Genomic DNA, 26,705 nt, shown 5'->3' on the forward strand with positions numbered 1-26,705 from the left:
TGAATGTGAAACACCTGGTATTTATTGTATAAGCTTTCAATACAAGAAAATGCATAACTAAAAAAAAAAGAGTAAGTTTTCTACTGCTGACAGAGGCGCAATATACTCCTGACTAGCACAAAGAACTGTTACTATTTAAAAATAAAACACGCAGAACGAGCCCAGTCTTCGGAAAAAACAGGAGAGAGTTTGGCCACCGTTCACTACGGATAAAGTGAGCTCGTGTCTGGAACCAAGTTTTACTTTTTTAACTATTTCTAAAAAAAATTAGGGTGGGTTATCGCACCAAACGTCCCTTGCGCTATATCCCGCTGATGGACGCATCCCGCACAACCCGAAGATTCGCACGTATACCGGGGGACCCGACTCTCTCATCAAGGGATACTTATCATTCCTGTAAGAAACAAAAAAAAGCACACACGGACGTCAATTTAGATTTATTTTACATATCTGTAAAAAAGGCACGCGCCTCACCTTGAGATCACAGCCTGAATCGACTGCCCTGAAACACGCAGCCATTTCACCCTGTCCTATTTGAGCCATGTGGGTAACAGACTCGGAGACATTCAATGGCTAATGCACAAAGAACTGAGGTCCTCGGCAGCAGAGAGAAAACCTGTTTTATATAAAAATAAACGTCAATTGAGCGTGAAGTTCTGGTAGCACTCTGGTTAAAAGCAATCACTTAACTACTTCAATAATGGTGCAGGCTGCAGACTGCTTCTCTGGTCAATATTCTCCCCATCACTTATTAACATCAACCCTCCTGGGAATTACAGCTCCACAGATTTCCTTCCGGTGAATGTCTAATTGGTCCCAATTCACGCGTATATCTTGGAGTGCATCCGAAGCTTACTAAATAACATGGGGAATCCTAGCCCACTCTGATCCTATTGCCACTCAGGTCACCACACATGTACTTTAGAAGGGGGTGGGGTGTTAAGCAGCAATTAGAAGCAGCTACATCTCAGCTAATACACCCCTTCCCACCTACCTCCCTCTTCACATTAGTGCCAAGGCTTTCATTAGCAAGGACCAGGAGAAGCTAACCAGGGGGGTCCTCTCAGTTAGTATGGGTAAGACTTAATCAATGGATAAATTCTCTGAGCCCCTTGGCTTGGGGGAGAAGGGGGAGGGAGAGGAGCCTTGAAGCTCCTTGTACATTAGCCACTGAATATGTTCCGGCCGAAGCAAAGTCTGCAATGTCAGACACACACCTGCAGTTTGAAAGAGGATGGTGCCTCACCTTCGGATCAGAACATAGAGTATCGCGAACGGTCCATGTAGGTATTCCCTGCTGTGCTCGGCACGTCATACGGAGATCTAGTGGACATTGCTGCTGCATTGACTTGTGTGTAATCAAACCCATATCCGGTGCTCGAGGCCGCCATGGGCATCCGTCGCAGAGGGCTCCTATCCCTGTCGTAATAGGAAGGGGGTGGGGGCGGCACAGGGTGCCTCCCGTAGGGGTCTAACCCGCCAGGGACGCAATTGCTCATCGCGGTGCCTATAGGTGCAAGCTGAGTCTGCCGCCGATCAAAGTAGGGATCTCCCGTCGCCGCGTATGGCTGTGCCGGATAGCTCTCGTAGTGATGAGCCATCCCGTACCGCTCATTGTACACCGGACGCTCTCCGTACGCTGACATGGGCCGCATTGGGTAAGGTTGGGGGTAGTCGCAAAAGAATCCACCGTCAAAACCACCGCGATCTTTGGGGCATTCTTTAGACCAGTGGCCCTCTTTACCGCACCGGAAACAGCCGTTTTTCTCGCCCATCCCAGGTTGTGTCCGAAGCCGGCTCCTCGACAGCTGGACATGGATCCGTTTGCCTTTGAAAACAAGACGCAAGACAGTTTGCTCAATGACATTTTTTAAAATGTGGTCTCTTGCTGTGTGGCTCAGTTTAAACCCAATGCAAAAGTGGGGGTGGTGGAAGGGGGATGGTTGGGAGGTGGTGGAGTGAGGTAGGGAAATCTGATTATAACTGCAACCAAAGGATGTGAGGATAATCACCATGTTGCAGGGAAGTCAAATAACCACCATTTAGTTACTGAGAGACTGGGAATCGTGGATGGGTTGGGGGGGGCGGGAACAGAGAGACACTAATTCTATAAAATTAACTGTTGATGAGGCTGAACAGGGATTTCACACACATATCTGTTGTACTGTGACAAATTGTCAATTACCTCTACAAACAAGAGACTTAAAAGAGGAAGAGAGGGGAGTACTTTCTCGTTTAAAGTACTGTATTCCCCTATTCCATAAAGGAATGAAAATTTCTCACAAAAATACGATTGTTATTTCCTGAATGCTACAGGTCTGACTGATTGAACAATATGGTACCAGTCAAGGTACCCAAAGTCCTGCCTCCCTCCCTCAGCTGATGAATTGTGGCTGATCACTCCATCGGTGGCATTACATACTAGGCTGACAGAGAAGGAGAATCAAACTGACAAGTCTCCAGGCAGATCAGAAAAGATGACTTTAAAAAAAATAAAGACAGTCTTTTCACTGATCCTTGTAAATGGAAAAGCATTTTTAAGTAAAGATGAACTTCCCTGGATATGCTTACCCTTTAAGACAAATGATTTTGGTACTTTTATCTTTAGACTTTTCAATTAAACCTGGAGAGTGAAGAAAAATCACCTGAACAGGTGCTGAGACAGAGCGCGAGGAAACCAAATGTGTCAGTAGAAAAGATGCAACATTCAGCTCCCTCTCACTACTTACCACCCATAAATTCACTGAGGTCCACACTGAGCATCAGTTTTCCAGAAACACAAGAAGCAAATTTCTAAAAGGGGCAAAATGGCAAGGCTCCCTGCAAGCAGATCAGTCAGCTCAGTGCTGCGGAGTGGTTTTTCTCCTCCAGCGGAATCCCACGAGATACTTCCATGGACGACACCGAGCGGCAGGGCCTTGGCCGGGAATGCAACAGTTTCCAAAGAACGACGTCCAAAGTGGACTGACGGGGAGGAGTACGTTTGTCAGCAATGAAACCAAAAATGCAGCTGCAAAGAACACCATGTTTTTGTAAAGCTTCAACAGCAAGTGTGCAAGACTTGAAAAAGCAGTGGGTACCATTAGGGATTCTCGAGTTCTGTTTGCAAACACGAGGGTGATGGACTGATCTTACCTCAGCACCAATTGAGATGATGAATGAAGAGTGTTACATAAGGACGACATTGATAAACTTTTCTACTCAGTATTACTATCACCAAATCAGAGATGACCAAGCTTTCAACTGTGCATGCCTCAGAGACCTGGAGCAATCTTCACTTTCCTGAAGCTGCTGATACCAACAGATCTTGATGCTCTCATTTAGGATTTATCCAACAGTGAGGCAACAAGTGTTAAGAATACTCCCAGGCCCAGGAATTACAGACAGAGCAAACTCCAGCACAAAAAGGGCCAAGTTATCCTTGCTTCGAGGACCGCATGGTGAGTACCTGCTGATCGCAGGATGAACATGAATTAACATTGGTGACAACATTAAGAACACAAAAGGCAGGCAAGACAGGACAGGATGCAGAGGTTGGGATTAGAGCCAGCCAATCTCTAGATAAACCTTCCGAGCCATGAGGGCAGCAGCAATCAAATTATTTCAAAGCTGTGTAGAGTGTCTTTTGAAAGAAGGCCAAATTCTATTCTGAGCTTTCAGGAGATCAGCAGCTTTACAGATTCAGATTCTGCCCTGTAAACAGAGCATGTGGGGTAATGCCGTGATGGGAAGCCGAACTCAATAAGAAACATGGGCTGGTGAATCTGGGCTGGGGATGCTGGGGACACACTGCTAGAGCTCTAATTCCTGCCTGCGCTCCCTTCCTGTGTGTGGCCTCGCTGGGAGAGTAGCGTCATCGTCTTAGCACTTTAATGTACAACCATTGTATCACTGTACAGAACAGCGCTCGCAAACTCAGATAGCCCACTACTGATAAACATTCTTGGTCAGTTCATGTAGGGGCAGCAACTGGGAGTGTTGCCAAGACGGAAAAAGTACAAATGCCAAATGAATATGAATGCAGCAGTTTGTCCACAAACCACTGTGTACCAGCAGTGAAAGCAACACAACCTCAGCATTTACAATTTCAATCTCACTGGCGCAAAATAATTTCAGCGACGGATACCAAAAACTGAACTTCCATGTAAAACTAAGTCTCTGTTCAGCTCAATTATAGTAATTTGACCGATCAATACTTGGATTTTTCATGTCTTTGGCTAATGGAACTGGGCTGCACACAAGTTATTTGACCATTTTCTGGTTAAACTACCCTCTCTCAAACTGTTTTCTTCTGAATGTGACAGCTCCTTCTACAGTACAGCATCGCTCACATGTGGCCACTTCCACTTTCAAGTGTAGCTGATGGGCTTTTTGCCTGAGTTGGGGAACAGAGCAGAGCCCAGTCCTGTTCTCACTACATCATCTTTTCTGCAGTTGTCAGGGAACATATCTGGGAATCCTGAATAATCTACCATCTCCACATCCCTTTGCCCCCACCCTTCCGGTGAGGACCACAGAGCTTTCACTGCACAGCCTGGGAAACAACCCAAGGCCTGTTGCACACATAAAATTCAGTGATAAACAAGATGCCCATCAGAGTAGCATGGGTGCTTATCATTTCCAACATTGTTACCTGAGCACAGTATTTTCTGTGTAGCCTGTTAGGTCCACAGCAGCACTTTATGTGCAATCAGACATTGCTGAAGTGACCCTGCACTCAGAATCACTTCACAACCTTTGAGGGAAGCCCAAAATGAAGCAAATAAACATCAAGATAAGTATTCCCCCCCCACCGCCTGCTGTGAAAATAGAACTAAAATTAATGAATGTGAAAAAAATTACAGTAAAAGAACTCATCACTACTCATTTACAGAAATCATCAGACTCTCAAGTTCCAAGTGATTCGCATATTTGGAACCAACTCCAGGTCTATCAGCAGCACTCAAATAGGCAGTCTTCACCTGAGTATGGGCAACCTATTGAACTGTGAGGAGCATCAAAGCCAAAGCCAAAGCCAAACCCAACCCTGTCTTCAGTGCACATCAACAGGTGCAGTTTCCAACTGGAGGAGGTGGGGGAGGGGGGAGTTCCTGGATAGTGATCAGCTGCTCACAGATTTAACCCTCTCCCCCAAGCCCCTCACTAGACCAACGGCATTGGATTAATTGCTATCTGCCAATTCAGCAGAGACGAGGAATTTGAACAATGATTTTTATAATGCAAGATTCAGTGCAACACTGACTGGTAACTTTACCCAGAAACCTATTCAGGACAACTATAGCATATAACATGAGGAAAACTATAAGCATAGATGCAGAAAAGATAGCAAAATTAGAACTTGCAAAATCAGGTACCTTCTCTTAAAAAGGAAAGTTTTTTTATTTTACTGAAGGACGATGGGGCGAGGGGTGGCTGACATTTTTTTTTACTGTTTCCTCTGATCTTCCACTTCCATTCACAACAACTTACAGCCAGTACTGTGGGATTCTAAACTATAAATATCAATAGTCCGTGCTGTGGTGGTGCCCTTGCCTGGCATGGTCAGTAACCATGCAGCCCCCCCTACACTCCAGCAATTTCACCTTTAAACTCAGTGCCATCAAACCCTCGGATGGCTTCCATGGCATCCTCCTCTCGCTCCATGTGCACAAAGGCGTAGTCCTTGACAATGTCGCACTCGATAACAGGCCCATATTCTTCGAACCTGGCCCGCAGCTCCTGGTTTGTGCACTCAGCACCAATGTTGCTGACGTGCAGCTTGGTTGAGGTCTTCACCTTGCTCTTGCTGGCCTCAACGTTGATAGGGAGCCCATGGAGTTTGTGGTGATGCAGGTTCTTGATTGCCTCATCTGCAGCCTCTTTATCCTCCATGTGCACAAAGCCATAATTCTATCAAGCAAAAGAAATACAAACAACATTTTACTTTTCTCCTCTCGTCCAGCCCAGTGAACCTTGAACGAGGATAGCTATACCACCACCTAATTCTTTGCCGTGGTCTTTTACACAAGATCATTTAAGAATCCTCCTGTACCGCCTCATGCTCCGTTTCAATTTTGCATTTATCCAAAGCTGTGAGCTCTTTAGCTCCATTCTGCCGACAGTCTGCAGACATATCTCCTTGTTTATGTCTAAGTGCCGCAAGACCCCACAGGGCAAAACCTAAAACAAACACAATGCTGCCATTAACCTGCACAAAAGCTCAAGCTACGGACATAGCATGTGCTCCACACTACAGGAAGGGCAGAGGCTTTAGAGAGGGTGCAATGCCAGTTCACTGACATGTTGCCTGGTGTGAGGAAACACAATACAAAGGCTTCCAAAATTGAATGCCTTTTCCCTATTGAAGCAATCCTCATTGTGGAACCAAATAATAAAGGTTTTGATTTAGGAAAGCATGGCACAGGGTAGATAGAAGCAGGTTTGCGTAGTTGAGGGATCACGAGTACAGGATTAAACACAAGAGCTCTAGAACAAAGAGGAGAACTTGTTAGACAGAGTTGCAAGGATGTGGAATCCCTTCCAACATAAGTCACCGACGTAGAAACTGTTAACATCCAGCATCAGATTGGATAGGTGGAAGAAGTTCATGAAGTTGAAAGGATGTGTGAGCAGGGCAGGTAAATGTAGTTTGGAGTTCAGATGAGCCCATAAATTTCAAAAAGGAATAAACTAGAAAACAAGAAATTAAGCTAGTTACAGACCCCAACACATTTTAGTGTTATCCCGTGCAGGCTCTCAGAAACAAAAATTTAGATAGTCCTGCTCTCCTGCCTTTTCGCCAATGCCCTGCAAATTTTCTCTCCTGAGGTGCTTATCCAATTTGCTTTTGAAAGCCATGATTGAATTTGCCTCACCCTCCTCCACTCTCGTAGGTAGTGAATTCCAAATATTAACAGCTCACTGCTTAAAGTTTTCCCTCATGTCGCCTTTGGTTCTTTTGCCAATCACTTTAGATCGCTGTCCTCTGGTTCTCAATCATTCTGCCAATGGGAACAGTTTCTCTCTATCTATTCTGTCTAGCCTCCTTATGATCGTGAACTCTATCAAATCTCCTCTATGGACAACAACCCGAACTTCTCCAATGTATCCATGGAACTGAAATCAGTAATACTGGGAAGCATTCTCATAAATCTGTTTTCTTCCTAAAGTGTGATGTCCAAAACTGGATACAATACTCTAGTTGAGCATGAACCAAGTGTTTCATAAAGGTTCATTATAACTTCGTAATTTAGTTATTGGCCGTGATAAAGAGGCCAGGACTCTTCTGATCTGAAGTGGCTACAGGAAAGGTTTATATCAGGGATTCCCAAACTGTGGGTTGCGACCACCAGTGGGGTCAAGGGACAAGCAATTGAGGTTGCAGTGGAGTGGAGAATTGAGAGTCCTGGGATCAGCTGTGAGGCCCTTTTAAAATGCATGTGATTTTTCTTTTGCCTGTGGGCATGACCTAATCCAATGAGTTCCGAGGCCCGATTGCTAACACCAACAAAGCTTGAAAAAATGGTAGGTATCTTAGCTGTTTCTGTGCTTATATCCCTGCTCTTTGAACCCCCGCCTGACTCAATGCTCTCCATACTCCCATTCCCAATTTTCATTCTGGGGTCACACACCAAGCGTGATGCTTTGGATCACAGCAGAAAAGTAGTTTGGGAAAAACTGCTTTACATTCATCTGGGAGGGCGACTCAACTTAATGTCTAATCAAAATGATGGCACATCTAAAAATACAGCAATCCCTCAGTACTGAGGGTGACAGCTTGGATTTTGTGCTGAAATATCTGGAGTGGGAGTTAAATGTAAAAACTTTAACTCAAGTTAGGCACACTTAAAGGCTCCTACGTGAAGGCCTCTCCTTCAAAGAAATACCAGCATTCATATAGTGGCTTTTATGAAGCTTGAAGCACTTTAGAGCCAATTTTAAAATGCAATCACTGTTGTAATGCAGCAAATGCAACAGCCAATTTATGCACAGCAAGCTCCCACAAACAACAATGCGATAATAATCAGATAAGGGAATCATTCAAGTGGGGGGAGGAAATAGGAACATAATAGTGGTAGGGGACAGTATAGTTAGAGGGATAGATATTGCTCTCTGCAGCTGTGAACATGAGTCCCAAAGGCGGTGTTAATGCCCGGTGCCTGGGGTAAGGATATCTCTTCAGGGATGGGAGTGGGAGGGGAGAGATCCAGTTGTCATCATCCACATTGGTATCAATGACATTGATAAGACTAGAAAGGAGGTTCTGCTGAAAGAATTTGAACAGTTAGGAGCTAAGTTAAAAAGCAGAACACCCAAGGTAATAGTCTTGGGATTACTACCTGAGCCACAGGCAAACTGGCATAGGGTAAATAAAGTCAAGGAGTTAAATGCGTGGCTCAAAGATTGGTGTGGGAGGAATGGGTTTCAGTTCATGGGGCACTGGCACCAGTAATGGGGTAGAAGGGAGCTGTTCCAATGGGACAGTCTTCACCTGAACCATGCTGGGACCAGTGTCCTGGCGATTCGAATAACTAAGGCTGTAGAGAAGGCTTTAAACTAAATTGAGGGGGGAGGGTTTTGGAGAGGGGATACATAGGCTTAAAAAAAAAGGACATGGCAGCTTTGCAGGGCAGCTATTTAGGTAATGATACCCAGAGTGTGACAGGAAGGGACAGAGTGTACAAACATAAAAAAAACAGCAAATAGGGTCAAAGGGGGAGAAAAAGCAAAATTAATGGTTCTTTACTTAAACGCATGCAGTATTCGGAACAAAATAAATGAATTAATGGCACAAATAGAGGTTAATGGGTACGGCCTTACAGCCATGACGGAGACATGGTTACAAGGAGATCAAAGCTGGGAACTAAATATTCAGGGATATGTGACCTTTCGAAAGGACAGGCAAGATGGAAAGGGTGGTGGGGTAGCTTTGTTAGCACGGGATGGAATAAGTGTGATAGCAAGAAATGATCTTGGATCGGGAGATGTAGAATCCATATGGGCAGAGGTAAGAAATAACAAGGGGAAGGCGATACTGGTGACAGTAATCTATAGGCCCCTTAACAGTAGCTTTATTGTAGAACACAGAATACATCAGGAGATAATGGGGGCATGTAAAAAAGGTAGTACAATAATTATGGATGACTTTAATCTTCATGTAGATTGGGAAAATCAAATTCGCAGAGGAAGCCACGAGCAAGCATTCGTAGAGTGTATTGAGACAGTTTCCTAGGACAATATGTTGTGGACCCAACCAGGGATCAGGCTATTTTGGATCTGGTAATGTGTAATGAAGCAGGTTTAATAAATGCTCTGAGAATAAAAGATCCCCTCTGAAAGAATGACCATAACATGGTAGAATTTAGCATTCAGTGTGAGAGTGAGAAAGCTGGGTTGGAAACAACTGTGCTAAACTTAAATAAGGGTAATTATAAAGAAACGAGGGCAGGGTTGGCTGGAGTGGACTGGGAAAGGAGTTTAGCAGAAAAGGCAAGCGTTTATGAAAATAGTTAATGACACACAACAAAGATATATCTCAGTGAGAAAGAAGGATTCAAGGAAGGGGGTAAACCAACCATGGTTAACCAAGGAAGTTAAGGATAGTATCAAATTGAAAGAAAAAACATACAATGTGGTAATGGTTAGTGGTAAGCCAGAGAGCTGGGAAAGTTTTAAAAACCAACAAAGGATGACTAAAAAAAAATAAAGAGGGAGAAAATAAACTTTGAGGGTAAACTAGCAAATAATATAAAAATGGGCAGTTAGAGCATCTTTAAATATATAAAAATGAAGAGAGGCCAAAGTGAACATAGGCCCCTTAGAAAATGAAGCTGGGGAAATAATAATGGGGAGCCAGGAAATAGCAGAGGAGTTGAAGAAATACTTTGCATCAGTCTTCACAGTAGAAGACATTAACAGCATTCCAAAAATATTAAATAATCAAAGGGCAAAAGGCAGGGAGAAAATAATTGAAATAACTCTCACTAGAGAATAAGTATAAGGGAAACTGATGGGGCTAAAGGCCGATAAGTCCCCTGGACCTGATGGGCTGCATCCTAAGATATTAATGTAAGTAGCTACAAAGACTGTGGATGTACTGGTGGTAATCTTCCAAGAAACCTTAGATTCTGAAAAAGTCCCAGAGGATTGGAATACCTCCAATGTAACACCCTTATTAAAAAGGGAGGGAGACAAAAAACAGGTAATTATAGGCCAGTTAGCTTAACACCTGTCATTGGGAAAATGTTAGTGTCTATTATAAAGGATGTAATAACAGAGCATTTAGAAATGCATAATATAATCAAGCAGAGTTAGCATGGCTTCATGAAGGTGAAATCAGGCCAGACAAATTTATTAGCATTCTTTTGAGCTTAACAAGCAGGACAGATAAAGGGGAACCAGTAGATGTAACATATTCGGATTTCCAAAAGGCGTTCAAAAAGATACCATAAGGTTACTTAAAAAGATAAGAACCCATTGTATTGGGGGTAGTCTATTAGCAGGCATAGAGGATTGCTAATAGAAGACAGAGTTGGGATAAGGGGAGCATTTTCAGGATGGCAAACTGTAACAAGTGGATGCCACAGGGATCAGTACTGAGGCCACAGTTATTTATAATAATATATTAATGAATTGGATGAGGGAAGTGAATGTACTATCGCCAAGTTTGCAGATGACACAAAAATAGGTGGGAAGGCAAGTGGTGAGGATGACACAAAGAGTGTACAGAAGGGTGGAGACAGGTTAAGCGAGTGGGCAAAAACTTGGCAAATGGAATATAATGTGGAAAAATGTGAGGTAATGCACTTTGGCAGGAAGAATAGAGGAGCTGAATATTATTTAAATGGAGAAAGACTGCAGAAAGCTGCAGCACAGAGGGATTTGGGGATTTTCACAAAAAGCTAACATACAAGTTCAACGGGTAACAGGAAAGACTAATAGAATGGATATAAAAATAGGGAAGTCTTGCTAAAACTACACAAGGCACAAGTTAGGCCATGCCCAGAATACTGTGAACAGTTTTGGTCCCCTCATCTAAGGTAGGATTAACTGGCATTGGAGGCAGTCCAGAGAAGGTTCACTAGGTTGATCCTGGGTATGGAGGGATTTTCTTATGGGGAGAGCTTGGGACTGTACTCATTGGAGTTTAGAAGAATGAGAGGCAGCCTTATTGAAACATATAAGATTCTTAGGAGGCATGACAGGGTGGATGCTGAGGGGCTGTTCCCCCTTCTGGGAAAGTCTGGGACTCAGAGTAAGACAGAGATGAGGAGGAATTTCTTCTCTCAGAGGGTGGTGTATCTGTGGAATTTTTTACTGCAGAGGGCTGTGGAGGCTGGGTCATTATGTATATTCAAGGTTGAGACAGATTTTTAATCAGTAATGGAATCAAGGGCAATGGGGAAAAGGCAAGAAAGTGGAGTTGAGGATTATCAGATCAGCCATGATCTCATTGAATGGCGGAGCAGACTTAATGGCCTACTTCTGCTCCTACGTCTTATGGTCTAATATGTTTTTGAGATGCCAATGATGGAATAAAAATTCCCCCTGCTCTTTTTCGAAATAGTGGCCGAGGGATCTTTTACATCAACCCAAAGCACAAACAGGACCTCAGGACAGTTCATCTGATAGACGGCTTTACATTCATCTGAGAAGGCTGAAAGGGGGCTCAACTTAGTGTCAAATTTGAAAGAAGGCACCTCCGACAGTGCAGCACCCTCTCGGTACTGGCACCTGAGTGCTGACAGCACCTCTGGCAGTGCAATATCCCCTTAGTACTGGCACGAGTGCCAGTCTAGATTTTTGTGCTCAAGTCCTGGAGTGGGGGACCTGGAACCTTGTGACAAATGTAATGCAGGCCTGGAACTAATGGCAAGAACATCATGCTCTGTGGTGCCATAAAGTTGGTCTTCATGGGGCTCTTTTTTTTTCTCTCCCAATTTTCTCCCTTTCCGTACTGAAAACAGACTTGGGGGCATTATGTAAACTGAGATTGTACTTTCTCTTCCTACACCCCGAGAATGGGAAACCCTTTGTAGTAAAGGGTCTCTCCCTCTCTCTCTTCCCACCCATCAGCATCAGAGAATTCCCCAGACAGGTGTAACCTACTCCACGGGGTTGAGCTAATAATGACCCTGGAGCTCATCCAGTGTATTTTGGGGCGGGGAAGGAATTGATGGCAACACCTTCCTCATCAGATCAGTCCATCCTCAATTCTCTTCCCCTCGCCGTTACTTGAAACTAAATTTTAAAAAAAACTCATTCGTTTCGCCCTGAAGTGCAGACATTGGCCACAAACTTGAGTATTTTAAAACCAGTTTATTCATGTGTACGTTTCAGACCCTCACCTTGATGATGTCGCACTCGGTCAGTTTGCCATACTTCTCGAATAACTCTTTAATCTCTTCCTTCGTCGCGATGCGCGGCAGATTCCCGATAAATATTTTTACCATTTTTCCCCCTCCCCCCCCTTGAGGAAAAAAAAAGGATAATTTGTGAATTCCGATGCTTCTATTTAAATAAAACCACCACCTTTATTCCGCCCTCCCGCCCAACAGCTCTTCGCAAAATGGCGGCTCCTGCGTACTTGCAAGGATTCAAACATCCCGCCCACCGCAGTTCTCTGATTGGCCCCGTCCTCACGCCGGTCCCAGCCCTGATTGGCCCGCCAGCTTGTCGGTCATCCCGGTCTCTCGTCGCTCATTGGACCCTCGCCTGACCGCTGCACTCTTGATTGACCAGTCCCCCTGTCAACCAGTGTCCTCGTCCCCGCCCAAGCTCAGGAGCGGAGCCTTGAAAGGTTGAACAAAGAAATAACTTGCCCTAATCAGGGAAAACTTGAACCTTTCGCCACCACCGGACACCGCCCCGCCCTCCAACAAAAAAAGGGGTTTTACAGCCAATGAAGTGCTTTTTAAAGTGCAGCCACTGTTGTACATGGCAGCTCCTACAAACAGCAAGATGATACTGACCTAGATGTTGATCAAAGGATAAAATATTGGCACCAGGGCACTGTGGAGCACTTTCCCCTGTCTGCTATTCTTCCAAATAGTGCTGTAGGATCTTTTGCATCCACCTGGGATAGCACATGGATCCTCCGTTTAACATCTTGTCTAAATATGGCTCCTCCAACCATGCAGTTTCTAAGCTGGCACTGGGAGTGTCAGCTTGGCTCAGTGCTTTGCATGACCCTTCAGGCTGTCCCAAGGTACTTCTCAGCCAATGAAGTAGTTTCTGAAGTGTTGTCATGCAGGGAAATGCAGCAGCTGGGACACTACAGCGAACGCCCCTGCTCTTCTTCAAAAGAGGGCATTGAGATCTTTTACATGCACCCAAGGAAGGGGACCTGGCTTAATGCCTCATCTGAAAGACAGCACCTCCAACAGGGCAGTATTCTCTCAGTACTGCACCAGTGTGAGCCTTGATTTGTATATTCAGTCCTCGGAATGGGACTTAAATAGAGCCTTAGTTTAACCTCTTGTCGAAAAGGTGGTACCTTTGACCATGCAAATACTCCCTCAGTATTTGCAACTAAATGTTAGCCAAGATTCCTATGTGCTCAAGTCTTTGGAGTGTAGGGCTTAACACAGTTGAGAGCGTTACCACTCTGACACTTGATAGTTCTGGTTATTAGCTAGTGGTCACAAGGGCTAGTCTGCCTTACTCTTCTAGCGCTGTTGACCCAATTATCAAGTGGTTGGTTGGTGGCTTTGGGAGCTTGCTCCCCATACTTAAACTTCATTTCTAGCCCTACGAGCCATTAAGCTAAGACTATCCAAAGCTCAAATTGTCAGGGTAAGGCGGAATTTGTATTTCTTAATATCTTTTACAAGTCCAGACAGCCTTCATAATCTAATGTAAAATTTGTAATATTTTAAAATATAAACAAATAGAGGAGGTCATTTACACATATCAAGGTCCTGCAACAACATGATAAATGATCAGTTAATCATTTTTAGTGATTTTGTTTGAGGCACAGATATTGGCCAGAGCACTAGAACTACTCCGCTTTAGGGCATATGCAAAAGATCTATTTGAAGGAAAGAAAGAGTTTTGTTTTAACATCTGAGACAGCTGACAGTGCAGCACTCACTCAGTAGTATACTGGAGAGTTAGCCTAGATTATCCAATAAAATCTCTGGAGTAGGGTTTAAATCCACAAGCTTCTGACTCAGAGGCAAAAGTGTTACAAAGTAAGCAGAGCTTTACATTCACCAAGACTGAGACACGAGTTTCATTGAACTAAACCCAAAATAGCTGGTGTCCAATGCACAGCATCACCCCAAGCCCTGGAGGACTACCTATTAATTGTGTGAATGTTAATCTCGTGAGGAGTGACGTAAGGGCAAGGGCAATTAGGGATGGGCATTAAATGCTGGCTGAACCAGCAATGCCCACATCCTGTGAAAGAATAAATACAGAAAAACGGGGTCATAGGTATTACCCATCATAACTGATGTCCCGGAGAAGCAGATAAATTTCCTTTTTACTCATCAAGTTTTTGTGATTTGGAAAGCATTTCTTGAAAGGATAGTGGAAGCAGACTGAATAGTCAAGGGAATATTTGATTCCGTACAAGGTGTAACAATTCAGTATGAAGAAAGCAACTGGATCATATCACCAGAAGTCAACAGTACAGCAGCTACATCAATTGGCAGACAAAAGCCGAGTTGTTACCCAATTAATTAAGATCAACCACGATCATACTGAATGACAGAGCAGGTTGGAAGGGCCTTATGGTCTACTCCTGCTTAGGGTTGCCAACCCTTCAGGATTGGCCTAAAGTCTCCAGTAATTGAAGATCAATCTCTAGGATGCTACTGTGCACAATCATGTAGAAAAATCATCAGGACATTAAAAAAGGTGGGTTTTTTTTTTAAATTCTTTTGAACATTTCTCTTTACCAGATATAAAAATGTTGAAAACGGGGGCAAAAAAAAAAACTGTTTGGCTGACAGTCAAGCATATCCAATTGGGTAATAAGTATCGCTGGAAAAAAATTGACTTTTTTGTCAAAGCTTTTAGTCTTGCACTCATCAGGACAATTTGCAAGAATACCAAATGTAAAAGGAACAACAATTTATATTGTGTGAGAAGAGTGTGCTGATTGGTTGGCAAGTGGATTGGTAGAGGCATTGCCATGAAGAATGCACCAGTTGATGCATTCCTGAGGAAAGGACAATGCCTTGACCAGAGTCAAGCTGCCTGGTTTAAATTTCAAGAATTACTTGGCAGTTAACTGTCAGTCACAGTCAACCTGATGAGTGCAAGATGAAATGCTTCAACAAAAGAGCATCAATTTTTTTCAAGCAACACTTTGTCCTGCCAAACAACAAAATGGGTAATAAGTCTTTTTCCTTTCCAATTGGCGTAGGAAGACAGTACATCACAAGGATGGATTTGTTGGCCAACTAATGGCTGGAGTGTGGGGGCAAGTCATGTGATTAGCCTTCTGGGAATACAATTGATCATAGTTGGCAACCCTAGTCCTGTTTCTTATGTTCTAATTAAGCCTTAGCAACTACAGATACCTATGTTTCAGTTAAAAAATTATAATTTCCATTTTAATTATCACAATGTTAAAATACTAAGAAATATGGATTTTTATATATTTTTCCTTGTACTATGAATTTTAGATACTGAACTTTATAAATGCTTGCATGAGCTTTTGGTAAGCAAAGAGTTAACTGCTGGTATGTGAACAGCCAAGTGCATTGATTAGGATAGGCATAAGTAAATGGATGTCACAAGATGATTAGGGATACCAAAAGGGTAAGAAGTTAGAACAATTCAGAATGATTAAATGGAAATTAGAACAGTTTAAAATGATTGAGTCTGTGAAATGTACAGTTTAACAATAAGATGGGAAAAGGATGATTCGAAATGACTAGGTTGTTTGCATTTTTGATTGTATTGCTAAACTCTGATTGTAATTGTGTTACCAAAGACCAATTTAGTTGCCAAATCATCTGCATGCCTTAGTCTTTGTTAATTGTAGTTCAGGATGTAGTGGTTGATTATCAATGATCCATTGAAGCAACTGTGAATGGTGTATTGATTATCTATTGACATAACTTTGAATGGTGTATCAATCATATTGGTGGTGTATGAATGGTGCAAGTCAAATGCTTTTACCAAATATGGTAGGAGAAACCCTGGATACCAGAACCAGAAGGGGTCCAGCACAGAGTTGCACAGGTTCACAGGAGAAAAGATACTTACCTGGGAGTGGAGAAGCCATGATGATGGACCTCACTGGGTGTACGCATGTTTCTTTTTTTTAGGGTTTCATTTACTTTTTCTTCAATAAACACTTTGGCCTTTTTCCCTTCGGTATTGGAAATGCTACCGTATTTGTTTATTTTCTTATGGACGAGCTTTCTGCCTAACAAAGGGAACTCAAGAGTTCCTGCAACCAGTAGAGCCCCAAACCAGGGGATGCACAACACCGATAGGTGAAAGACAGTGAAGGAGGTACACCCATTAACCATGCCTTCTCTGTTCAGAGAACCTTCTTGGAATACTGGGGATTTAAAGCTGTGGATATCTTCTGTCTGCAGGATTTCCCTGGCCAGGGTACTTTGATGTGATCTTCAGGAACGTCATAGCATAGATGAAATTCCTCAAGGTGTTCAAGAGGAGAAACCCGCCACAGCTGAGAATCCTCACAGCAGAGCTCCTGTTTACTCTGCTGCTGCAACGGAACCAGGTGGTGTCCGTGGGTATCTACAACCCCCATGGTTCCTCTCGTAGATGTGCTTACCTTCCTTGCCAGGTACATTGTACACCATTGGGAACTCCACAGAGAAATTTGAACAGCAAATAGTAGGTCGGGATGGATGGTAAGGGAGCAAACCTCCACCCTCCCTCCAGCTTAGCTATCGGGGAAGCTGGGGCTACCTTGTCTACACAGGGCAACCCAAAGGTTTATTGCTCCTGTGGCAAATCTAGCCATGTGGTGGTCAACTGCAGCAGTCAGCTGCAAGAACTGCAAGCAGGAACGCCATCTGACAAAGGACTAAGTGTTGCAACCTGTTTGGTAGGGCAGGCAACCTCTACAAGACTTACCCTATACCCTGCCTCAGTTATGCACAGGCAGGGAGAGCTAAAGAGGGGCATGTGGACGGAACAGCAAGTGTGACTACCCCTCAGGAGACCTGCAACCCTCCACCCACCAAGCCTTCTACTGAGCAGAATAGGGCAAAGGATACAGGGACTGTCAAGAGGAAGGAAATGAGTAAAGCATCAGACTGCCAATTAACAGCACTGTGTCCCAAAGCTCCCATTCCTCAGCAGATCAATTCAAAGGAGAAGGCCAAGACCAGCAGCAAGAGGTGACTCCCATCGGACACAGATGACAGGGACTGCTGCTCTTTGGATGAAGGACAAGATCTGGGCAGTGACTTCAAGTGTATCATTGATGTGGCTGTGACAATCCAGCAGGGCCAAAAGCAAACTGGACGCTACGTCCAGACTCTTAGTGGAAATAATAAGATACCAAGCTGCACGTCTTCAGCAACCAATGCAGTTGACATGCTGCAAGATACACCTGGTTGTCCCAGGTTAAATGTCCTGTTTGCGTCCTGAGCATTCATGGTCAGATCCACCAACGTCAAGCTGGTATTCTCCTCTGACCACTGCCTCCTACTGGCTGTCACTTTCAGGAAGACCAGGTGGCCAGCAGGGGGACGCGGAAGCTGAACATGAGTTTGCTGACCCCAGAAAGTATTGAGGAACTCAAAAGGGATTAGAAAGGTTGCAGAACCGTGAAACCCCTCTGAGTCCCTGATGCACAGACGAACATCAAGAAGTTCTTCATCCTCGAAGGTGTTCAGAAGATGGGAGAGATATGGGGTGGGGAAAATGTTCCAACTCCAGAAATCATGCAGAACCTGCTCTGGCTGCAGATGACAGGGGGTATATGTCAAGGAGGATCTCCAAGAGGTGAAGAGCAAGCAGGTCTCACTCTTTGCTGTGGAGACCTCCATGTTCATTTTCTGGTCCATGAGTCCACTCCGTGGAGCAGGATAAGACGTACTCACCTTGCTTCTTTCAAAAGGTACACAGAGAGATCAGCAGCTGAAGTAGACACCTTGGTAGCGACATCACAGTCTGACATTTTGAGGATCAGCAAATCCTTTTAAGCTGGAATATACGATCTGAAGCCCACAGACAGCACGGCCTCCCAGTCCTCTATCACAGAGGTCTTAGAAAACAGTATTTGGGAAGTGTCTGGATAAACTGCTAACTCTGGATGAGTTGTCAAAGGCTGTCAAGTCCTTGGAGAAGAGTAAAACTCCTGGAAGTGACGGCTTACTGGCTGGGTTGTATTCAAATCTGAGGAACTGGATTGGCCCAGGCCTGCTGGAGGGATATGAGAGTCTGCTTCTGGCTGTCAGCATATCAGAATCAATGAAAAAAAGGCATCATCACCCTCATCTACAAGCAGGAGTGGGAGAGGGAGGAAATCAGAAATTGGCAGCCCATTTCACTGCCGAATGTGGATTACAAATTTCCGTTGTCAGGAAGATATAATTCTTGTAATGTTATTGGAATTTATTGTAAAATAGAGTAATAGTGGAATGTGTCTATATGCACCTGTGTGTTTGAGAGGAAGCTAATCTGGGTGCTTTGATGTAAGAAGTTAGGTTTGAAATGTTAATTAGGTAAACATAGGGAAGTTTAGAAACATAGGCAACGTTTGCATTTTGAAATAAACCAGACTAGATTGTTTTCAAAGCAGGGGTGAAATGTGTCATCTAGCCAGGTGAAGAAAAAAATGTTTATTTTTCCCAAAGATTACTGGTAAAATTTAGTGCTATGAGTTTTTTATTATCAGGAAGATAAAGTCCAAAAGACATAATGAAACAATGGATATTTGCATTCATAGGGTAAAATATATATATATATATAAAGGAGTGAAGGCTGTATGTAAGGAAGGCATTTTAAAATTTAACAAGTGTGAAAAAGCCTTCAGCATCTATGCCTCAAGCTGCTGTCTTCAAAGGACTGAAATTAAGAAAACTCACTTGGAATTCGACTTGTTGAGGGTATCATGTTTCTTTGCCTGGGTCTTTTAAAATCTATGTGCCTTAACGAAAATGTAACCAGGAGTTAGATTGATTAGGGGATTTAGAAGTTATTATGGTAGTAATTTGTAGATCTATGTATGAATTTAAAAATTATTTCTTATTAAGTGTTGAATCTAGTTTTGTAAAAACCTACGAGACTTGGTGGTCTTATTACTTCGAATTCAAGGCACACATCTCGAAATTTATACAAATTGAAAATTAGTTGTTACAGTTGTTTCAAGTTTCCTTCTGGGATTTGAACAGCTCAGCATTTACCATCTGCTGTGTCATAACACTATCCAAGGTCATTGCCAGTTGGATCAAGTATGCTCTGGAGTTGGTGATCTACCCTGACCAAACCTGCACTGTATCCAGCAGGAAGGTCTCAAAGAGCCCTGTGCTACTCAGGAATAGGATTGCCTGTGTGTAGGTCAGGGGGTGGATACCAGCCTCATCAGCCTGGACCAGGAGGAGGCCTTTGACAGAATATTGCACACCTCCATGATGGATGTGCTTTCCAAAATGGGGTTTGGGGAGGGAATCTGAGATTGGATCCCAAGTTCTCTACACAAACATCAGTGGCACAATCTCAATCAATGGTTAGGAATCGGAAAGCTTTCTGATCTAATTTGGAGTCCGGCAGGGCTACCTTCTCTCCCCTGTCCGTGGGCTGTATTGAGCCTTTTGCCGAGTCCATCAGGAAGGATGCGGGCAAAGGAGGGGTGACGATCCCCGGCAGTGGAGGCACCTGGGTCAAAGCCTCCCTGTACATGGACATTGTCACTGTCTTCTGCTCGGATCCACTGTCAGTACGCAGGCCGATGAGCATCTGCAACCAGTTTGAACTGGCCTCGGGAGACAAGGTAAATCGTGGCAAGAGCAATGCTACGTTCTTTGCAAAACGGGCTGACCAATCCTTTGTCCCCCTTCACTGTCAGGTCAGACTACCTGAAGATATTAGGGGTATGGGGTGGACAGACTCGGACATGCGCTAAAAACTGGAAGGAGTAGCTATGGTAAAACAAAAACTTGGTGTGTGGGCATGAACCTAGTCACCAAAAAGGATTACAAAAGTTGGAGAACCATGAAACCCACCCCCCCCAAGTCCCAGATGCACTCGTGGGAGTAATCAAGGAGAACATCAAGAGGCTTCTCAATCCTCAAAGGTCTTCAGAAGGCGAGAGGTGCTCTCGGTATTGCAGGTCTGCGGGTAAAGAAATTTCTCCTGCGCTGTGGCGATCACCTGACCCATCTTTTGCTTTATCTGGATGTCGAAAATGGACCATGTTCACAGGGGTATGATGTACAAATCTCTAGTCAAAGGGAGGGGGGGGGGGGGGAAAAACATACCCAACTTCGCCCTTATCCCAATGGCCACCTTTTTGTGGGGCTGCATTAAGCTGTGCATAGATCCTTTGTACACAAACACCAAGTATCACTATGTGCAACAGTGCCCAGTGGTGTAAAGGTTAGGCCTGGCCACATTGCCACGGAACATTCCAAACAGTCAGACCATGCCTTACCACCTAGCCCTCGTAGAAAAGTTTAGGCAGAAAAACACCTTTGACCACAAGTCCATCAGGCAGTGGTCCACACATGTCATAGAGACTCTGCACCAACAGGTAGATCCTGTCAAATTCATTTGGCAGAGTGCCTCATTCATGAGTTCTTATGCAGCATCTGTACTGCATAATCTTTCCCGAATATGCCTTTGCTTAAATGTGCACTCTACAAACATCAACTGCAGCTGGAGGACCATCAACTCAGATGAAAGATACTCTTTGGTTTGCCTGAAATTTGCTGGTCTTCCAGTGCAACAAGTTGCCCGCAACCCAAATGTTGCAGACTGGCACATTCCAAGGTCCTGGACTACATGCTGTGGGGACGCACTAAAGCTTCGGGCAGCTGCTGTAAAGGCTCAATGGGAAAGGTCACTATCTAAGGCCTTTCAGCGATAGTACACCCAAGGAATGGAAACGGTGAAAGCCCATTGGGCTTTATGTTCAACATGTAATGAGTAACTGTATTTGTAAATGTATTGCAAGAAACTGATTTAATTTGCACCTCAGGGAATGTCAACTTTGAACAGTCATGTAACATAGTTCTCCATAAAAATTATAAGAGCACATTTTTGGAAAAAAGAAACAAAATAAAGAAATCAGAACTCAGCTACAGATCAGTTTGTTGAAACTGATTTCATACCTTAATATAGAACCCATTCCAGTTGATTTTAATATACTGGAGCTATCCCTGCCCTGGCTCTTTTGCATCATAAATCAAGAATTTTAATACTAAATGCATTGGGGAATTCAGGAGAAACTCCTTTACCTGCAGAGTGCTGAGGAACGTGGGCTCTCAACGACAGGGAGCGATCAAAGCAAATCTCAAATTTGCATTTAAGGCACAACTAGATAAGCACATGAGGGAGAAAGGAATAGAAAGATATACTGACAGGCTGAGAAATGAAATAAGGTGGGGGAGGCTCATGTGGAGCATAAATGCAAACAACCATGCATGCGGTTTGTGAAATTTTTGAACTATAGACCCTCCTTGAGGGTTGGTATGTCCAGACCACTGTTCATCAAATTAGAAACCCTTTGTTGCATTGTGCTTTCTTTAGGAAAAATATCATGCACCACTCCACATCCTTGACTGTACCATGATGTGGTTTTATTGTTTTTCCTTCCCCCAAAGAGTGTCGGTCATTTTATCACCCATGAGGAAGTAAATGTTAGCAGCTGACGGAGTGAACACCTCAAGGATTCCATCTTTTGTAAATCATATGGAACACTCACAAGTGAAAAGAACTTTGGACTGCAGATCATATTGAAGAACAGTGAACAATTGGACATGAGGAAGATTTCTACAAAGACAGATGATCAAAAGTCTCAGACACAAAGTTTAAAAGCAAGCACAGTTTTGGAACGGCAACACAAACCGCAGTTACGAATTATCAGATCTCATCGACCACCACTGGTTTTAGTTGATAGGGACTTCAGGACATCTGATGGCACCCATATGCCGGAATCTTGGGCACCAGCAAGGTACAAGGGACAGAGACAATGCTTAAGACTCTAGCAAAAACTTGAAGGGTCACAGAACAAACGGGACGGCAAAACTATTACAGAATTCCAAACATTCCTATAGAGCTGCCGCGACTAACAGTGGCTTGGGCCAAATATCAGGGCATTTTAATTGATCAAAAGCAACCGAATGGACTCGAGCATCACTTTGACACTCAGAAGAGCTAGTGAAACTTAATGTGAAATCCCAACGCATGGTTCCTATGCACTCAGCTCACCATTGGGAGACTCCAATCAGAGGTTGCCAGCTGAAAGTCTCCGCAAGTAATAGTTTCAAAGCCACAAGTAAAAGCACTCGGGTCTATCCAGCTGCTAAACGGGCATCAGCACTGCTGGGAAGTGAAGGAGTAATTGCCAAAAGATCACACCTGCAGGAATATACACTAGTAGGCCCCAATGTTGAAATGAAATGGATACTTGTATGGGAATCATCCTTTCATTAAGACAGGGGTGATTTTTTTTTTTTTAAATGGGATGTGGGTGTCTCTGCCAAGACCAGCATTTGTTGCCCATCCCTAATTGCACTTGACCCGAGTGGCTTGTCAGGTCATTCCAGAGACCAGTTAAAAGTCAACCACATTTGCTGTGGTTTTGGACTGGTCACCATTACCGTCGCCAGCTTTCAATTCCAAATTTCAATTAGTTGAATTAAATTCAACAGTGGGATTTGAACCCATGTCCCCAGAGGATTAGCCTGGGCCTCTGGATTACTAGTCCAGTGACATTACCACTATGCCACAGTGTGCAGCAATAATCACTAGCATAGATCTATTGTGCTGAGTGACCCGATTCTGTGCTGTGGCTATGGTAAAATGCCTCGAACGCAAAAGCGAAAAAAATTCTAGTGTTAAAAAATGTGGATAGCCCCATTCATTCACTAAGTGAATGAAATAACAATCACATTCCACTTTAGCACATCTCACAAATGAATGAAAATTTGTGCCTCCAAGCTGTAACTGTTTTCAATTCAAGCATCTTAACAAAAAATTATTTGAGTTCATCCAAAGGGGATTTTTGTTTAAATATAAAGTATGCAGCCAGTTTTATCATTTGGCACACAACCTGCTATGGAGAACGCAGAGTATCCAATTGCCTTCGATTCTTCGGTTCAATGTTAAAAAAAAAGACCAGCGGTTTCTTGTGAAACTGTTTAGTGTAATTGAACTCGTTGTTGAATGTTGCAATCCCAAACTCTAGTAGCGTTGGCCCAGTGTAAACAAGACTTCTCCCCGAAAGCATTCCACTGTGTTTGAGACACTTCCTTGCAGTTGATTTGCTGTGTTTCACTGAACAATCTATTTCCTAAGTTGTGGTAAAATTGTGACAACAGTTTGCTGAGCTCATGTAGGAATTGTAAGGGAGCAAAGCTGCTTCAGATTCCACCAGCTGCTCCAATCTGGGTACGAATGTCTGTTACCATTCTGGTAAACTGGCTGCAACAAGGGGACAAAATACAGTACATCCTGGAATCACTCAATACCCTGTCAGATCGCCGAGTGGATACAAGGCACCGAATATTCTTGCTGTGCTGTTGCTCATATAAATTGGAACACAAATTTTTTAAGAAGTATCTTCACCATGATGTAGGAAGTGTAACATGACATTTTCAACCACAGCAGAATCTGATTTGTTTGTGCATTTTACAGATGTAATATAGCATCTGCAGTCTTGCTCTATAAAGAATTAACTTATCCAGGGTAACATAGCCATTAGTGCATTGTCAGCTTAGAGTAATTGAATCAAAATAGAAACAATATTAGGGAACAAAACAGCTCCGGAATATAATACAATTCTCCATCCATATTAAGAATATTTTAAAAATGACAACGTAGAAGCAGGGATACAGTCCTCATGAAACCCAGGAATACAAAAAGTGCCCTCCACATTTACCAAAATCTCAAATAAAAATATCAATAAATAAAACCTTTCCACAGGATCCCAGCACCAATGGTACAAACAAGATACATAATGCAGAAACTTGGAATGCTTTCCTTTCTTCCTTAGGTTTCAATTCCTTGGAGAAGTTGGATGTCCAACATTCCTCTCTCTGTGAAGAACAATCCTTATTATTCACAAGATCAACAGAATGGTTTCAACAATTGTAACTAAAGCAAACTGACCAAACTTGCTAACATCAGACCTACAGCCAGGAGTTTTCTACCATCACTGTCAGAAGATGCAATGGGCAATCCAGGGGATTGATCTCCCTTGCCAACTGTGAGGAAATGCCAACTCTTCACAACACCTCACACAAAACCTTGACAAAGACTTAATCAACTGCGCAGAGAGCCGCAGGCATGAAACTGTACATGAACCCAACCCGTAACAAGCGGCACTGGCACTTCAATGCATCAAATGTGCTGCACCCACACATCCTCTTAAGACTCAAATAAATTAAACTAAGATCGAGTGAACCCACATACACCTGGACAGTCTCTCTCATTCATCAGCTGCACTCACCGTTTAAAAATTCTAAATATAGCTTTTTTATCTGAGCCAAGAACTGCAAGTGGATTGCCACTTTAAAAAATACCATGAAACGTTCATCTGGAAACTTTCTGTTGCTGCCGGTTACGGTACATTGTACTGTAGCTATTATTTGCTGCTACCACCTAGTGCCTTGAAGAAGCTAAGCAGAGACTGCCCTTCTCCCTGTTGCTGGGCACAAAGTGCGGCGTTTAGAGTTGCTCGGCGTAGGACGTGGGGGCAGGTAGTTCCAGAAGGAATATCTGCAAAACCTGTAAATAGAGAGACTAACATCAGAACTCCACAGTCAATGTACAGGTTTCAAAAGAAAAAGAAAAACTGCAACCAACAAAACTGTTAGGAAAAGAAAAAGAACACAGGCTTGGGATCAAGTTTTGGTTCCATGTTATCATCAGTCCAATTCAGCAGAATTTGCCAAACCAGCACAACACGTCATGGAAATTTGCAGCTGGCGGAATTTGAATTCAATTAGTAAATCTGGTATTGAAAGCTAGCCTCAGTGACAGTGAGCAAGAAACTATCATCGAATGTTGTAAAAACCCATCTGGCTCACTAACATCCTTTAGGGAAGGAAATCTGCCGTCCGTACCCGGTTTGGCCTACAGGTGGCTCCAGACCCACAGCAATGTGGCTGACTCTTAACTGCCCTCCGAAGTGGGCTTGGAAGCCATGAGGGCAATTAGGGACGTGCAACAAATGCTAGTCTTGCCACATCCCCGGAAAGAATAAATTAATACCTTTTAAGCGAAAAGAAAAATAAATCACATTCGCATTTTACTTTGCGATTAGGCAAACTGGTTTTAGCAGAATTTGGTGATGTAAACCCGCAGCCGAAGAGGATACTATACCCGAGGCGTTAAGCACACCTTTTGTAAATCAACTTAATATTCCATTGCCAGTATCGATATGGAATATCGAGGACTGGCTTGATATGTGCCCTCATTATTCACTTCAACAGATCATTTAAGTTTCTGAACTTTGCAATGTTGCAGTGGGCACTGAATGACAGCCATAGGGAGAAGGGAGTCAACTGGTAAAACCCAACCCTCCCACCAACTGTTCAGACAGATCGGTGTATTGGGATGTAACTTGAAATGGGGCGGGGGGGGGGTTCTGCTCCTTCATATGTAGAAGAAAATTATCTGCTCTCACTTGCAATAACAGCAGCAGCTGTCACATACTATTTTCATTATTTTGTGAAAGTCTGTGGTTGCTTGCTCTTAAGTATTTGCTGTTTCTGCAAACAAACCCACAGGCCATTTAATGCAGGGGTTTAAGAAGTAGCCAAACTAGAAAGAGAGCAGTGTCCAATTGAATTGCTTTGGGTCTGACAGAACCAGGAGTAAGTAATGCGTCTAACATAATCACAGCAACACACAGCACAGAGAGAGGCCATTCTGTCCACTGTGCCTGTGCCAGCTCTTTGCAGTTAGTCCCACTCCCACCTGCGTTTTCCCCATGGCCCAGCAACTTTTTTTTTCTTTTTAAAGTATTTCTCCAATTCCCTTTTGAATATTACCAGTGTTCTGCCAGATCTGTAATGTGGCCCCATCATATTGTAAGCGGCCATTCGGAGCCGCCCCTCCCCCCACATTGCTCTGTGACCTCCTGCGCCTATTGTCTGCTCTCGAATTCCTCCAAATCATCAGATTTACTTTCTACAGAAACCACACCGAAAGAGGTTATAAATGTCTGATATTGTAGATAATGCAAGCAGTAAAATAGTGCAGTCAGGACCGCATGGGTTTGGGCATTTGTTGGGTCGTGAAGAGGGAGCTTTACTCTGTATCTAACCCCATGCTGTACCTGTGCTGGGAGTGTTTGATGGGGACAGTGTAGAGGGAGCTTTACTCTGTATCTAACCCCGTGCTGTACCTGTGCTGGGAGTGTTTGATGGGGACAGTGTAGAGGGAGCTTTACTCTGTATCTAACCCCGTGCTGTATCTGTCCTGGGAGTGTTTGATGGGGACAGTGTAGAGGGAGCTTTACTTTGTATCTAACCCCGTGCTGTACCTGTCCTAGGAGTGTTTGATGGGGACAGTGTAGAGGGAGCTTTACTCTGTATCTAACCCCGTGCTGTACCTGT

The 26,705-nt window shown here is 43.6% G+C and overlaps 2 protein-coding genes across 6 annotated transcripts in view; both read right to left on the reverse strand.

Annotated features, from left to right (window-relative positions):
* LOC121273030 (RNA-binding protein 4-like) lies at positions 1 to 23,231 on the reverse strand. 4 transcript variants are annotated; one of them, XM_041179977.1, is made up of 4 exons: positions 12,327 to 12,554; positions 5,583 to 5,889; positions 1,750 to 1,828; positions 1 to 394 (listed from the first exon to the last, which is right to left on the reverse strand). In XM_041179977.1, the coding sequence occupies exons 1-4, from the start codon at positions 12,429 to 12,431 to the stop codon at positions 268 to 270; spliced, it is 618 nt and encodes a 205-aa protein (XP_041035911.1). In that variant the 5' UTR covers positions 12,432 to 12,554; the 3' UTR covers positions 1 to 267. The 4 variants fall into 4 exon arrangements, with proteins under 4 accessions (XP_041035911.1, XP_041035912.1, XP_041035909.1 ...); XM_041179975.1 differs by having other exon boundaries at positions 258 to 394; positions 1,247 to 1,828; XM_041179976.1 differs by lacking the exon at positions 1 to 394 and adding an exon at positions 23,195 to 23,231 and having other exon boundaries at positions 1,232 to 1,828; positions 12,327 to 12,448.
* LOC121273029 (centromere protein F-like) overlaps positions 21,698 to 26,705 on the reverse strand; it is a 35,768-nt gene continuing 30,760 nt past the window's right edge. For both annotated transcript variants that reach the window (XM_041179973.1, XM_041179972.1), the window contains exon 15: positions 21,698 to 24,870. In XM_041179973.1, coding sequence (XP_041035907.1) covers positions 24,728 to 24,870 — 143 coding nt within the window. In that variant the 3' untranslated portion in view covers positions 21,698 to 24,727. The remainder of the gene's footprint in view (positions 24,871 to 26,705) is intronic.

The sequence above is a fragment of the Carcharodon carcharias genome, chromosome 37 (genome assembly GCF_017639515.1).
Source record: "Carcharodon carcharias isolate sCarCar2 chromosome 37, sCarCar2.pri, whole genome shotgun sequence".
Lineage (NCBI taxonomy): Eukaryota > Metazoa > Chordata > Chondrichthyes > Lamniformes > Lamnidae > Carcharodon > Carcharodon carcharias.